The sequence below is a fragment of the Apodemus sylvaticus genome, chromosome 1 (genome assembly GCF_947179515.1).
Source record: "Apodemus sylvaticus chromosome 1, mApoSyl1.1, whole genome shotgun sequence".
Taxonomy (NCBI): domain Eukaryota; kingdom Metazoa; phylum Chordata; class Mammalia; order Rodentia; family Muridae; genus Apodemus; species Apodemus sylvaticus.
Genome location: NC_067472.1, coordinates 106,110,415 through 106,124,125, shown reverse-complemented (window position 1 = coordinate 106,124,125; position 13,711 = coordinate 106,110,415). Strand labels below are relative to the sequence as shown.

Below are 13,711 nucleotides of genomic sequence, written 5' to 3'. Positions count from 1 at the left end.
AAAAACACTTACCTATCTTGACTTTAAGTTACTCTTGACAAGAAGGCCTCTTGGCAAGTTGACACCTGTCCCTTAAAAGAGAGCCTTTGTTTTTTTTCTCCACATATCGAGCACCTAAAACTGACAGTTATTTTAACTCCTTGTCAGCTAGGGAAAGTGGCTTTTTGGATGAAAAAGAAAAGAGAAACTTTTTTTTTTTTTTTTGAGACAGGGTTTCTCTGTATAGCCCTGGCTGTCCTGGAACTCACTCTGTAGACCAGGCTGGCCTCAAACACAGAAATCTGCCTGCCTCTGCCTCCCAAGTGCTGGGATTACAGGTGTGCGCCACCATGCTCAGCTAGAGAAGAGACACCTTAAAAAAAGGATTCTAGTCCTTATTTCTAAGAGAAAAAAGATGGGGGAGAAGAAAGATAGATTAAAACTATCTCACTCTTCTCTGCCTTCTCTTACTGTCTAATTCAAACGTTCACTGCAAGCTTAAATATAAATTCAAAAAGAAGTTTGCAACAGGGATGTTTACATGTATTTCCATTAAGAATAGTATCTAAATAGACACTTCTTTTCTGCCACTAGCTCCACAGGTTCACTGAAAGTTAAAAACCATAATTCTCATGTCTAAGTTAACAATGAAGTTTGGTATAAATAAACCCAGTCAATATTTTATCTTCTGTCCTAGCACCTACAACAAATTTTTCATACCCTTTTACAACCTTTGGTTAATTGTTTTACAGCTCTAAGAAATGTGTCCTAAGTTGTAAATGCCTGCTTTCTATCTCAGAAGTAATTAACTCATGACACATGAAGACTAGCAGAGTTCTCACTGCAGTTTTCGTATCAGAGAGGGCTTTAATGGAAATCCTATTATAAAGGGCTTAATAATTACTAGTATAATTTTAGTAATTCTTATAGGATCATCATTAAGAATTAAGAAACCATCTATTTGTCTATAGAGCATCACTATAAGACAGTACACACACACACACACACACACACACACACACACACACAGGAAAGGCATGCTAATACCAGGAATCGTATCTTTCCCACAATGTTGACCCTCTGGCCTTGCCTGGAAGGGCTCATCCAACACGGTTCACAGTCCAATACAACTATCTCAGGAAGATCACCTGTTAGCTTCAGCCTCTCCTAGATGGCTCCTGGCATTAGATAAAAGCCCAGCTCCAGGAAGCACTGTGCCTAGCCTGGAACCTGGCTAGCACAAACAGCTCTCATTTTGGCTGACTGTTAGCAGTGTTTGAATGCTCACCTGGAAATGAGTGGATGCAGCTGAAGGAAGCCAAGAACCTCTGGCTCAATATTCATCTTTAACAGAGGTAATGGTGTCAAGTACAATATGCACCATTATCAACCATTATCAAGGACAGCTGGCACAGGTTCTCATTTTCTCCCTAGTAAATGTTTTCAAAGCACCCACACATCACCTAATACTCAGGTGAGCAGTGAACCATTTGAAAAAACAAGTCTGTGACTTCAAGATCCATGGTTTGTGGAACAGGAAGTGAGCCTACAGCCTCTCCTTTCAACGGGAAGAGAAAAGATCCCACAGCAGTCTTCTCCGAACTCCCAGGTCATGAGCCTTGTTGTGTGGCACAATTTTCACGATGCTGAAGGGAAAAGTGAAAAAAATCCAAGGAGCAGATTATTTGTTTTTAGATTTTTCTCTGAACATCAGAGACCTCTGCTATCCTGGCTGTACCTGCCATTCCTTTCCGTGGAAAGCTGGGCCCCACCCATCTGTCTTGATTTGGCTTTAGTCACTATTAGGGCTGGGACGGTCTCCACAGCTCAGGACCTCTTGGTCTGAAAACAGATTAAAGTCAATCCGCTCATACTCATGCTTCTTCCCACACTCAAACAAACATGCCAACAAGCCCTGTTCTTCCACAACAGCCAGATCAGAGTAGCCACTGGGCCCACAATTCAAGATCCACGGGCGGGACCAGCAGTTCACCTCCAAGGGGTTCTGGTTGTAGTAGATGCCTAGGTTAAGTCTTTTCTTCTTGCTAGTTGGATGTGAGTAAAAGAGCCACACCCCTGATGCTGTTCCGGCTCCCTCCGCCACCTCCAGAGAACTGTCCAGCAGAGGGCATTTCCGAGTAGCGGGAGCACCTTTACCACTTGAGTCTTGACATACGTTTGGCATCTTCAAAGGCCGGAAGCTCACTACACTACCTTGGCAGCCGCTGCAAGGCTCATAGAGTTGTGGGTTCAGGGTTGGCTTCTGAAAGCAGCCACCACTGTCAGTACTAAAAGCCTCCGCTCGGAATCTGTTTGGTGTTCGAGCACTGCAGTAGAGCACAGGGTTACCAGCCGTCGCAGCCACTTCTGCCACTTGGCACTCCACTGTCACCTGGGGCCCAATGAACTTGCCATGGTGCCATGTGACTCCTAAGTCATCACTGTAGATCATCAGGGAATGGGGCTTGACTGAACATGGAAGGCAGAGAAACCAGTGTGAGATACAGTAGGCATAGGCGGGGATGACCAGCCTCCCCGAGTGCAGCTGGATGCCATGACCTGGGCCCACAGCAAACGTGGCCCAGCGCTTCATCTCTGAGCCAATGACTTCCTCAGTCAAGTCTTTGACTTCACCCCAGGAGTACCCGGCATCCTCACTGGAAAGGAAGCAGAGACGGGCAGCATTCTTGCCCCACATAACCTGGCACCTCTCAGTAACATGGCCCCGCACACAGATGAAAAACAGGTACACACGGCCGGTATTTTTCTCCCACACAGGGCAGGGGTTCATGGTGCGATGCCCAGGTAATGCGGCCTCCATCAGTGGCCGTTGGGGGCCCCACTAGTCAAGGTAAAGAGAAGGAGACAGTGGAAGTGAGTTACTAATATGAAGACAAGAGGCTCATTAAAAGCATCAGTTCTTTTTTCAAACGATATATGACATTGAAATGAACAGAATCTTGAAGGCCCAAATAATCACTAACTTTGCAGCTATTACAAGGTGGCTTTAAATCTGAAAAATGAAAATGCTAGATAGATATTGTAAAAGCTGTGCTCTCTCAAGAATGTTCTTTGCTTCATCTGGACTTCCAAATCATTCTCCAATACCCAACTCCAGCGCCACCTCCTCTGGAAAGCTGTCTTAGTCAGGGTTTCTATTCCTGCACAAACATCATGACCAAGAAGCAAGTTGGGGAGGAAAGGGTTTATTTGGCTTATACTTCCACACTGCTGTTTATCACCAAAGGAAGTCAGGACTGGAACGAACTCAAGCAGGTCAGGAAGCAGGAGCTGATGCAGAGGCCATGGGGGGATGTTACTTGCTGGCTTGATTCTCCTGGCTTGCTCAGCTTGCTTTCTTACAGAATCCAGGCCTACCAGCCCAGGGATGGCACCACCCACAAGGGGCCTTCCCCCTTGATCACTAATTGAGAAACTGCCCCACAGTGGTGATGGGGGCACTTCCCCAACTGAAGCTCCTTCCTCTGTGATAACTCCAGCCTGTGTCAAGTTGACACACAAAACTAGCCAGTACAGAAGCCTTCCTTGAGACTCACTCCTCTAACAGCTTAGAGCAGCTATACGACACTATCCATAGCTTTGGTAACTGTCTCCCCTCTTAGACTATGTGCGTTTTGAACAATACCCAGATTATGTACATTTGTATCTCCAGCACCTGGCATGTGAAAGCAGCCAACAAAAGTTTACAAAAACAAACAAAAAATGTGGGGCCAGTGAGAAGGCTCAGAGCTAAGACGCTTGCCGCCAAGCCTGGTGACCTGAGTCTGATCTCTGGGGCCCAGGGGTAGAAGGAGAGAACCAAGGACTTTCAAGTTGTCCTTTGGTCACCAGATATACATTGTGGTACGTGTACACAGAGAGATAGACAGACAGACACAGAGACAGAGCGGGGAGGGGGAGAGAATAAAATGTAATACAAAAGCAGACGCTGAAACATAAACAATGGATCAAAGAGGGACATTCCTGGCAAAGCTGGGAGTTAGGACTGAAGAGCTTTTCTCTCCTGCCCTATGGTGGGAAAGACTCCAGCAGAGCCAGAGAGCCCTGCCCCAGGCCTGCCCCATCACTATCCTGGCAAATGTCATTGGCATTTGGTCTTGACAGAATGTGGTAAATTTCTAGAACCCCAACAGAAAGGGCAAAGAGCAAAATCAGACATGTTACAGGAGGAGGAAAAAAATACATTCAATCTCACACATAAATCATTAATTGGAATTAAACTAATAGCATTTTCAACTAACAATGTTTTACATTATAAAGTCTGGTAATTGTTGGTTAAAAAAAAGTGGATAAATAGGCTCCTTTATATATGGGTTGGAGTATAAGGGCTGAGTTCTTATGTACAGATACATATATCCTTTCCCAGGATGCTTGAGTCTGGAAAATTACTCCAAGATATATGTATCCATTAAATAAAAGGCTGGGGGCTGGAGAGATGGCTCAGCGGTTAAGAGCACTGACTGCTCTTCCAGAGGTCCTGAGTTCAATCCCAGCAACCACATGGTGGCTCACAACCATCCATAATGAGATCTGATGCCCTCTTCTGGTGTGTCTGAAGACAGCTACAGTGTACTTATATATAATAATAAATAAAATCTTTAAAAAAAAAAAAAAAGAAAGGCTGGGGTGCAGAATGGGTCAGGGCATGTGCCTAGCACACGTAGGACCCTGGAGTGGATCCTAGCACCTCACACTGAGAGAAAAAGCACAAAGCAACTCACTAGCAAGATAAATAAACCTCTTTTCTTCATAAACATTTTAAAAATGGTATTTCATGGTAGCTTTGTTTATAATAGTAAGTAAGCATCCCAACACATGAGGTTGTGCTTAATTTGGAAAATGACCCTTTGTTCATATAGAGTGATATGGGATGGGTTCTTTCAAATGTTAATCGACACGGCCCAGTAACCCTGCTCCAGGGGCCAGGCCTTAGCAGGTACCTGCTGTGCTAGGCCAGCCTATGCCTTCCAGGGGATTCTACTCTAGGAGTCAAGCCCATGCTGGGCATGCCTGGTACGCTCACAAGAATGCTGACAGTCCAGACAGGTCCTCAGGTTGCAGTTTTCAAGAGACCAGATGCTAAATCAAGCCCATCACTAAAAGAAATAAGAGAGCTTTCAGCCCAGAGAAAAGAAGCCATAGGGGACATGAAGTACTTCTAAGTACTTCGAGGAGTGACTCTCTGCAAAAGGGACTTTGTGTTATGCATAGAATGACTGCCCAAGAAGGCGGGGACAGGAGCAATGTATAGTTAGAAGTAAAGACTATCTCATTTAAAACATGCAATTCACTGTCAATGATCAAGATCTTCATACGGGGTATTATGAAAAGAGACCACCGTGAGAGACAGTCTTGTGGAGAGTTCTTACTAGGCAGTTAGTTGACATCATGGACTACAGCCTGTAAGTGATAATGCAGAGAACACTCGAGGACCCAAGTTCAGCAATCCAACAGGGGACACTGACTGCCCTGGCTAGTCCTATGGCAACCTGATACAAGCTAGAGTTATCTGAAAGGAGGGGACCTCAGCTGAGAAAACGCTTCCAATAAGATGCAGATGTAAGGCATTTTCCTAATCAGTGATGGGAGGTGACAGCCCAGCCCATTAGAAAGCAGGCTAAGGGAGTGGGTCAGCAGCACCCTCCATGGCCCCTGCATCGGCTCCTGCGTCCATGTTCCTGCCCTGTTTGAGTTCCTGCCCTGACTTTTCTCAGTGCTGGACTGTTACCTGGAAATACAGGACAAAATAAACCCTATTCTCCTTCAGGTTGCTTTGGTCATGGCCATCACAGCAAGAGTCGTTAATCCTAACCAGGCTAAACACTAAAGCTATGTCCCTAACTGCTAAGCTAGAAGCTGCTAATGAAATCAGATTTCTATATTGAGAAATGTGTCTCCTAATTTCAAAAATCTACAGTTCAGTAAAGAATGAAAGTCAACAGTGACGAGAAACGTGGGAACCGTGGGACTGCTGGACATTGGGGCTCTACACCGCGTTCTGCAACAGCAGCCAGGAAAATAGAACAAGCAACGCCCTTGCTTGGGAGCTCACTGGCCGCTCCAGAGGAAGAAGCGACATGAACATGGGTGACGCCTGTTCTGGAGAAAACACAACAGCTAGGTCACAGGCTCTGTCGGGCCACAGGGCTGGACCTCTGTGGAGTCTGATCTGCCAAACTACTGAGAAGACCTAATGAGATACAGTAAAGAACTGGCAAGTCCCCAAATTGCAAACTCCTCAGAAGGAATTGGGAACCACTGCCATTTAAAGCAAGGAGAGGACTCGCCGACACATGGCCGTCACTGCGCCATGGCAAAGCACTCACTTTGGATCTGAAGCTCAGACTGTAAGAGGTAGAAGAGCAGGCCCAGGCAGATTCAGGGATGAGGTACTCAGCAAAGCTGAGCAGATGGTGCTTCCTTCCTTGGGAGGTTTTACCAGGGCTTAGGGACAAAAAGTGAGCCACATGGTCTGAATGAACCACAAAGGCCTTGGGAACTCGGGCCTGAGTTGGAGTTTCTGCTGCTGGATTATAGATACATGACTTAGGGTAAGTGACAAAGCCTTTGAGCCTTAGAACCAATTCCTGGCAGACACCCATGCCCATATCTGGGATGAGTCACCTGTACAGAGCGCCCCTTCATCACCCCTCGTCTGAGCACCAGGTAGGCGGCGTCCTCATCTCTGACTGAGGTACGCTTCTCTGCAAAGGCCAGGAACGTGTGGGTGGGGGGAATGTACAGCAGGGCTGGGATCCGGTAGGTGATCCCGTTCTGATCTTCCTGCTGGAACACGGTGCTGCTGAGGGAGCAGGCGGAAACTTCCTCCATGGCTTCTGTAAGGACAGCAAACAGGTCAGTGTGGGCCTGCATACAAGTTCTTGGTCACTTCACTGCTGAGGGCACAGGGGAGCTGTGGGTATACTTGCATGTCTGCTTCTTCATATAAAGAGAACACCATGGCATCAACAGCCCAAAGCAAATATGCACCTTCATTCAGCAACTCTGTTCTCTAGATTCTCTGTTCACTGGGTTCCCAGGTTCCTCAAGCTCATCTGCATCTGCGTAACATTCGAGATTAACTATGCGCTAGGGAAGCTTTCTCCCCATTCCTGAAGCCTACGATAAAAACAGCCTGCCTTCTCATCCGTGCCAGTAAGAGGGCTTTGTCCTCCAGTTCACTGTGTGAGGGGCACACACGACAGAGGGTGAGATCCTCAAAGGATTCATCTCGGTGCTGTGATCTCAGTTCTGGGTGCTCTAACACAGGTAGACCTGCAGCTTTGGCTGGTGTGACAAGTGTGTTAAGAACCATGCTTTGACGTGTGTCCCGCTGTATGCAGCTCAAGGGATAACTACTCTGGCTTTGGGTCTGCTCTTATTCCCAGCCCCCTGGAGATGACATTTGTGCAAATTCAGCTACATGGGTCTTTGTGATAGTCTAGTTGCAATTTGCTAGGCTAGCCGGACTGTGGCACTGATAGTAGAAGCCTCCAGAAACTGAAAGAGCCCAGAAGCCCCACTTCCCGGAGGCCACAGAAGGGACTCAAGCCAAACAGAAAAAAAATAAACTTTAGGATTTATTCTTGTTTCAAATTATCTGTCATCCAAGGTACATTTTCAAACAATTTATATAGGAAGGAAGGAAGGAAGGAAGGAAGGAAGGAAGGAAGGAAGGAAGGAAGGAAGGAAGGAAGGAAGGAAGGAAAGAAGGAAAGAAGGAAAGAAGGAAAGGAAAGAAGGAAAGAAGGAAGAAAGGAAGGAGAGAGAGAAAGAAAGAAAGAAAGAAAGAAAGAAAGAAAGAAAGAAAGAAAGAAAGAAAGAAAGAAAGAAAGAAAGAAAGAAAGCATCCCATAAGTGTTAGGCCAATGAGTCCCCCCTCTTTATTTATTCAATAAGCATTTCTGGGCCTACATATATCAGGCCCTTACACTGGTGCTGAAGAGACACCTGTTGTCGAGGTTAGAACAATGAGTGAGGGAAGCAGATACACACACAGATAAATATGAAGCAGTGCGTGTTGTCTTAGAGATAAACACAACTCTGACCCAGGGAACACTCAGCAGGAAAACAGAAAAGGCACAATTATGCAGATCAAGGCCCTAGCAAAGGATTTACTGAGAGGTAACACTGGGCCAAGCTAACTATCTACTCTGCCTGGAACATTCTTTTCTAGACAGTCACACAATTCCCTACCTCGCTTCCCTCCATTCTGGTCAGACACCATCTACTACTTCCCCTCCTGAAACTGCTCAAATATCATCCAGTTGCTGGGTTGCTACTTGACAATGCCCTTGCCACCTCTGTGCCTCGTTCCCTCCTTGTTTCTCCACAGGACTTCTCACTCTTGGAGGTCTCGAATGGTATACATGCTCAATGCATGCCACAAAATAAAAGATCTGCAGTATCAGGTCCCAACACCCCAAGATGGTAGTCCATGCTCAACCCAGACTGGACTCTGACCCAGTGAACACTCAGTGTTCCTTAGAAAGCTTGCAAAGTGGGTTTCTGTTTGCCAGGGAAAAAACCATTACATTCTTATCTTCCCCTACAGGCCCCTAATCTCTGGAGAGGGCCTCTAGTTCTCCACTAAACCAAACAGGCTTCCAGCAGATCAGAGGCCCCGCAAGAGTTCCTAGGTTATTCCCGCTAACCTGCCCTCCTCCAGATACAGCACAGCCACTTAGAACTGGCAGAACTCTCCCAGCATTGCTGCTATCTTCTCTGCCCCCATAGTTCTGGCAATCACCAGGCTGCTCCTCTCCCTGCCTTTCCCTTGGCTCCTCTCTCTGTCCCTGAGAGGTAGCCATGGCTAGACTCCTTCCAGATGCTTCTGGCTATTCTCTCCCTTATCTACAATAAGATCTTTCACCTACCCACAAAGCGGCTATTCAGTGCATGCTTACAAAAATAAAAGCTCCACAGGTCAGACAATGCTCCAGGTAGCAGTCTACTCTCCGCTCAGGCTCAACTCTGACCCAGGGAACACTCAGCGCTCCTCAGCCGCCTTGCAGAGTGGGTTTCCGTCTGTCAGTAAAAGCCATTACTTTATCTTCTCCTACAGCCCCCCAAGTGTCTGAAGAGGTTGCCACTTCTGTAGTTTCTTCATAGCACCCCTCGCTTACACAGAGGGCTTTATCTCCTTACCTAGAACCAGGCATGGTCTGTGATAGGCGCTGACATATTTGCTGGCTGAGTGAGTGCAGGAATAGACAAATTGGAATATAAAGAGGGGCGATCAGTTTAGAACAGGCTCTCAGGCAGCGATCTGGGTAATGAGATACGGGGTAATGTTGCACTGTGTCACTCTACAGCGTGAGTCAAGCAGGAGAAACTCACAAATGACTGGTGGTTCACTGTTGTGAGAAGAGTGGGAGAAGTCGCCTCTGAGTCAGAAGAAAAGCCGCCCTTCCTTCCAGGCTGGGCCTCACACCACACAACCAAAAGACTGGGTGGACTGTCTTCTCAGCATGCTAGGGCACGCCTGTGCTCCACACACCCGCTCTCTCCTTCCATGCTAAGGACACCTCTGTCTCCGAGTCCCACTGCTGGCAATGCTTAGTGAAGGGCATGGCTTAGAGTGCTGCAGGATCTGCTGCTTCGAGAGCCTCATCTATAAAATGAATTCAATTCTACATAAAAAGAACGAAGGAGGCTTAAGTAGCTGTTACAAAGCCTATTGCACAATACATGTAAGCCACTCTATCACTATTTTCAATTATAAATTACTTTTTTTTTCCTAAACGACTTCCCACTTCGAATCCCAGACTGACGTTGACTTGTTATCCTACGTATCCTAACGTAATACTAGACTGCATGTGTGTGGTGGTCCCACAAGACTCTAATACTGCTGAAGTTCCCATCACCTACAGACTTTAGTCATCAGTGCTGCTGCAACTGACACATCACTCACATGTTTGTGATGTCAGTCACATACAAATATATACGTACAGCTCATACAACTTAAAATGACAAAAAGCTACATGACTGGTTTGCATACATTCATTAACTACACTTTCTGTCATTAGTTTGGAATAAAAACTTACAAACATCTACAGTGAAACAGCATGTTATGTTAGCTGGCAGCAGCCTCACGCATTCTGTGCTTTTAGAGTCTCCCGATACCATTTTCTCTTGGTATGTTTGACTTACCTTCACTTACTTAAATGAAGTGTTTGACTTCATTTCATGTTTTACTCATCATGACTCCAGTAGCAATAGGCATGTATATATATACACACACATACATATACATATATATATACACACATATATATATATATACATACATATACATACATATATATATATACTCCATACAGCCTAGCTGTGCTGTCATCTGTACCATACAGAGGTGCATACACACAAATGATATTCCTTCTCCCAATGAAACCACATCATTGGTGCTGGTCTCAGTACAAAGCCTCATCATTAAGCACTGCATTATTCTATCAATTACAACTCCTCCTCTTATGCCTGGTCTGGTCTTGAACTTGCTCCAGCCTCCTGAGAACTTTGGCTAACAGGAGCCAGGCACCATGACTGGCTCTTACTTGTTAAAGCTGAAATAAAGTGTACTTGCAAGGACCACCCAAGAGTACTTTAAAAACTTTAAGGCACTACACAAATTGATCTCTTTAATTATTATGAGTGTTGACCTATTTACAATTCAGTTTTGGCTCAACCATCACATCAACAATTAAGTTGTCATTAATTATCATTAATTATGATGATAATAATATTGAGATTACAGCGGTAGCACAGTGGCCTGGCACTGACACCTAAAAGATTCACCCAAACGGTGTGCTGAGAACTAGGGACTGAGAAGAATCAAGGACAGGTCTGCTTTGTCGTTGTTTGCTTTAGCAGATAATTCTAATTTTTAAGTAGTGTTCCATACTCTCTCACCTTCCAACCAAGTCCTCTCTGCTCCCTTTCTCGGGCGGAGAGTACAGTTTAGCACTTCTGAAGTCAGCCTTGTTTGAGAAGGAAAACTTGGGGGAGACCACTCAGTTGCAAATCCAGTCTCAAAACAATTCCACCTCAGGACTCTTTTGGCTGCTCACAACTCCTCTGTAGTAAGACGACTTACTAGTCTCTGCTCCTGCTTCATTCCCACAGTTCTAAACTACAGCTGAAGTTTGGCTTTAGATGGAAAAAAGCAAAAGTAGAATGGCCCAGAACACACTTTGCCTGTGAGGTCCTAGCTGATTCTGGCTGATTCACTATTCCTTCCCAATGCAGGTCCCCACAGTCCCAGGCCGAATTCGGGGTGACTCCCACGCCCGCTCACCGGCTCCGGAGGCTCTCTGGGCTCTCCCGTGGAGTCTCGGAAGGCCTGAAGCTGAGCTAGGGCGATGGAGACAGGGTAGCAGCGACAGAAACCGCAGACGCTGAAACAAACCCAGGCACCGCTGCGCAAGAGCTGGCAAAGATCCCTGGGGCAGAAGGGACGCACAGTGGAGCTGGTGCCAGAGGACTGAGTCGAGCAGCATCCGGGTGTCAATCTCCCCGGCCAGGCCACGCCCCCTCAACTCGCAATGCCCGCGCTGCTTGGTTCTCCACGCCTCTAACTGTTGGTTGGTCTGTGGAAGGTATCACCGCCTAAAACTTCCCTAGACAGCTTAATTGTCGATCAAACGTTCCGGGCCTCAGAGGGGACTCCAAAAAAGTTAAGCCGTGGAAGGGAGTGTTTTCACACAAAGCACTGGACGCTCTCCTTATAAAAAGTTCCAAAATGTATATATTTATCAGGGACTGGTGGTGCAGGGCTGTGAACTCTGCTAGTCTCTAGAGACTAGAGCTGGAGGTCGGTTTAGTTTCATCTGTCTGGACTACGGAATGAATTTAAGGCCACCCTGAACAACTGCTCCTCTTGCAAGATTTAAAAAAAAAAAAAGGTATAAGCAGAGCTGAGAAACCAGTTGGGTGGCAGGGCACATGCCTAGCAGGTGCAACATCCTCTCGGTTCACTCTCCTGTACGGAGATAACTTATTGTATGTTGTCTACACACATTACATACGTGTATCTGTCACCAAGTACTGAATCCATTCTCCTGTTTCACAGACATATGCAAGGACCATCCCGTTCTTCCCCACTTACCAAAATCAAAAGAGGAGAAGGCCCCTTTTGAGACACAGAACCATCTAAGAGTCAGCCAGGAATGGGGACAAAGAAAGCTAAAAATGGCTGTCTTAAAACAAAACAAAAAAAACAAAACAAAAAACCCCTCAGGTCCACAAGGCTGCCAGAGGAGACTAAAAGGAAAATGAAAAAAATACAACCAAAACAAAAACTCAAACAAACAAACAAACCAAGATGTGGAGTACATTAGCATCAAATTCACACAGTGGTTCCTTATATACCAGGTTAACCAGGACATTTAGTGCAGTGCACATACATACATACTGACAAAACACTTATACACATAAAATAATAGAAAACATTTTAAATATCACGACATCATATAGACATGGAAAAAAGGTCTCTTGGTCATTTCAAGAGAGTGCTATTGAGAAATAAAGCTAGCATAAAAGTAGAAAGTAGAATAAAGCCTTTGCTATACAAATTGAATTCCAAGGTGACTCTGTTCTCCCAAATAATAATAATAATAACAACAACAACAACAATAATAATAATAAACAACAAAGGATTGATACAACGTTCTTAGCTTGTAATAGCTTGGTGAGTGTTAGGACCATAGGTCCAGTGTACATTTTCAATTTAGATCAGTGGTTCTCAACACATGCCTCTCAACCCCTTTAGAGGTTGCATATCAAATATTTACATTACGATTCATGCCAGTGGCAAAATTAGTTATGAAGTAGCAATGAGATAATTTTACGGTTGGGAGTCACTGCACATGAGGAACTGTATTAAAGGTTCTGAGCAGTAGGAGGGGGGGGAACCACTGTATTACCTGAATCAAGCCAGAGTCATTTGAGCCCACTATGCACAGCGTGACAGAGGCAAGCAGTCACATGAGGGCTCCTCCACACCATCTCCCTGCTGCACAACCAAGCTGAGGGCTGAAAGCCAGTGCTAGGGTACTTGCCCAGCCCTGGTTCAGCCCCGCCCCCAGCCCCACCCCTACCAGATGCACACACAAGAGGGGAGTAGAAAAACCTGCTAAATGACATCATCAAGATACAACTGGCCAAATACACAAATGTCAAAGGGCTGGGGGAGGGGAGGGGCAGACAAAACATTAAAATGTTTCAATCGACTACAAAACAAAACAAAACAAAACTGTGAATTTCTAAACCTTGTTTGATCCCAGATTGAATAAATGAGTTCTATTGAATAAATGAGTTCTAAAAAGACATGGAGGGGATTTTTACCAGTGTCCAGACATTAGGTGACATTTCAGTTTTGTTTAGTAATACTAACAGCATTGTAGTTGTTTTTGATCTTCCCAGCAATGAGTCCCAGATCTTGGTTTCTAATAGCTGATTCCAGAGGTGGAGCTGGGAAAAACACAAGCTGAGTGCGGAACACCTTGTGGTATGTAAAGTACAGAAAGGTCACAAAGTGACCGCATTTTCTTCACAGGACCTCCTTAATGGCCAAAGCTGGAACCCACAGAGTTAAAAGATATTGGTAGTGAGACTATAATTCATAGAATAAAATAAAACCAAGTCCATACTGATGTGAATAGTTGTACTAACTAAGGGAAAGGGAGAACTCTTCCTGACAGTAGAATTCCAGCTA

General features: G+C 45.4%; 1 protein-coding gene across 7 annotated transcripts; it reads right to left on the bottom strand.

The window, feature by feature from the left end:
• Positions 1–303: 303 nt before the first annotated feature.
• Neu3 (neuraminidase 3) lies at positions 304–11,522 on the bottom strand. Of its 7 annotated transcripts, none has more exons than XM_052157786.1 (4): positions 11,294–11,388; positions 9,340–9,613; positions 6,625–6,836; positions 304–2,821 (listed from the first exon to the last, which is right to left on the bottom strand). In XM_052157786.1, exons 3-4 carry the CDS (start codon positions 6,829–6,831, stop codon positions 1,772–1,774), a joined length of 1,257 nt encoding a protein of 418 aa, XP_052013746.1. In that variant the 5' UTR covers positions 6,832–6,836; positions 9,340–9,613; positions 11,294–11,388; the 3' UTR covers positions 304–1,771. The 7 variants fall into 7 exon arrangements, with proteins under 7 accessions (XP_052013746.1, XP_052013745.1, XP_052013744.1 ...); XM_052157785.1 differs by having other exon boundaries at positions 9,340–9,632; positions 11,294–11,375; XM_052157784.1 differs by lacking the exon at positions 11,294–11,388 and adding an exon at positions 10,909–11,285.
• Positions 11,523–13,711: the final 2,189 nt, after the last annotated feature.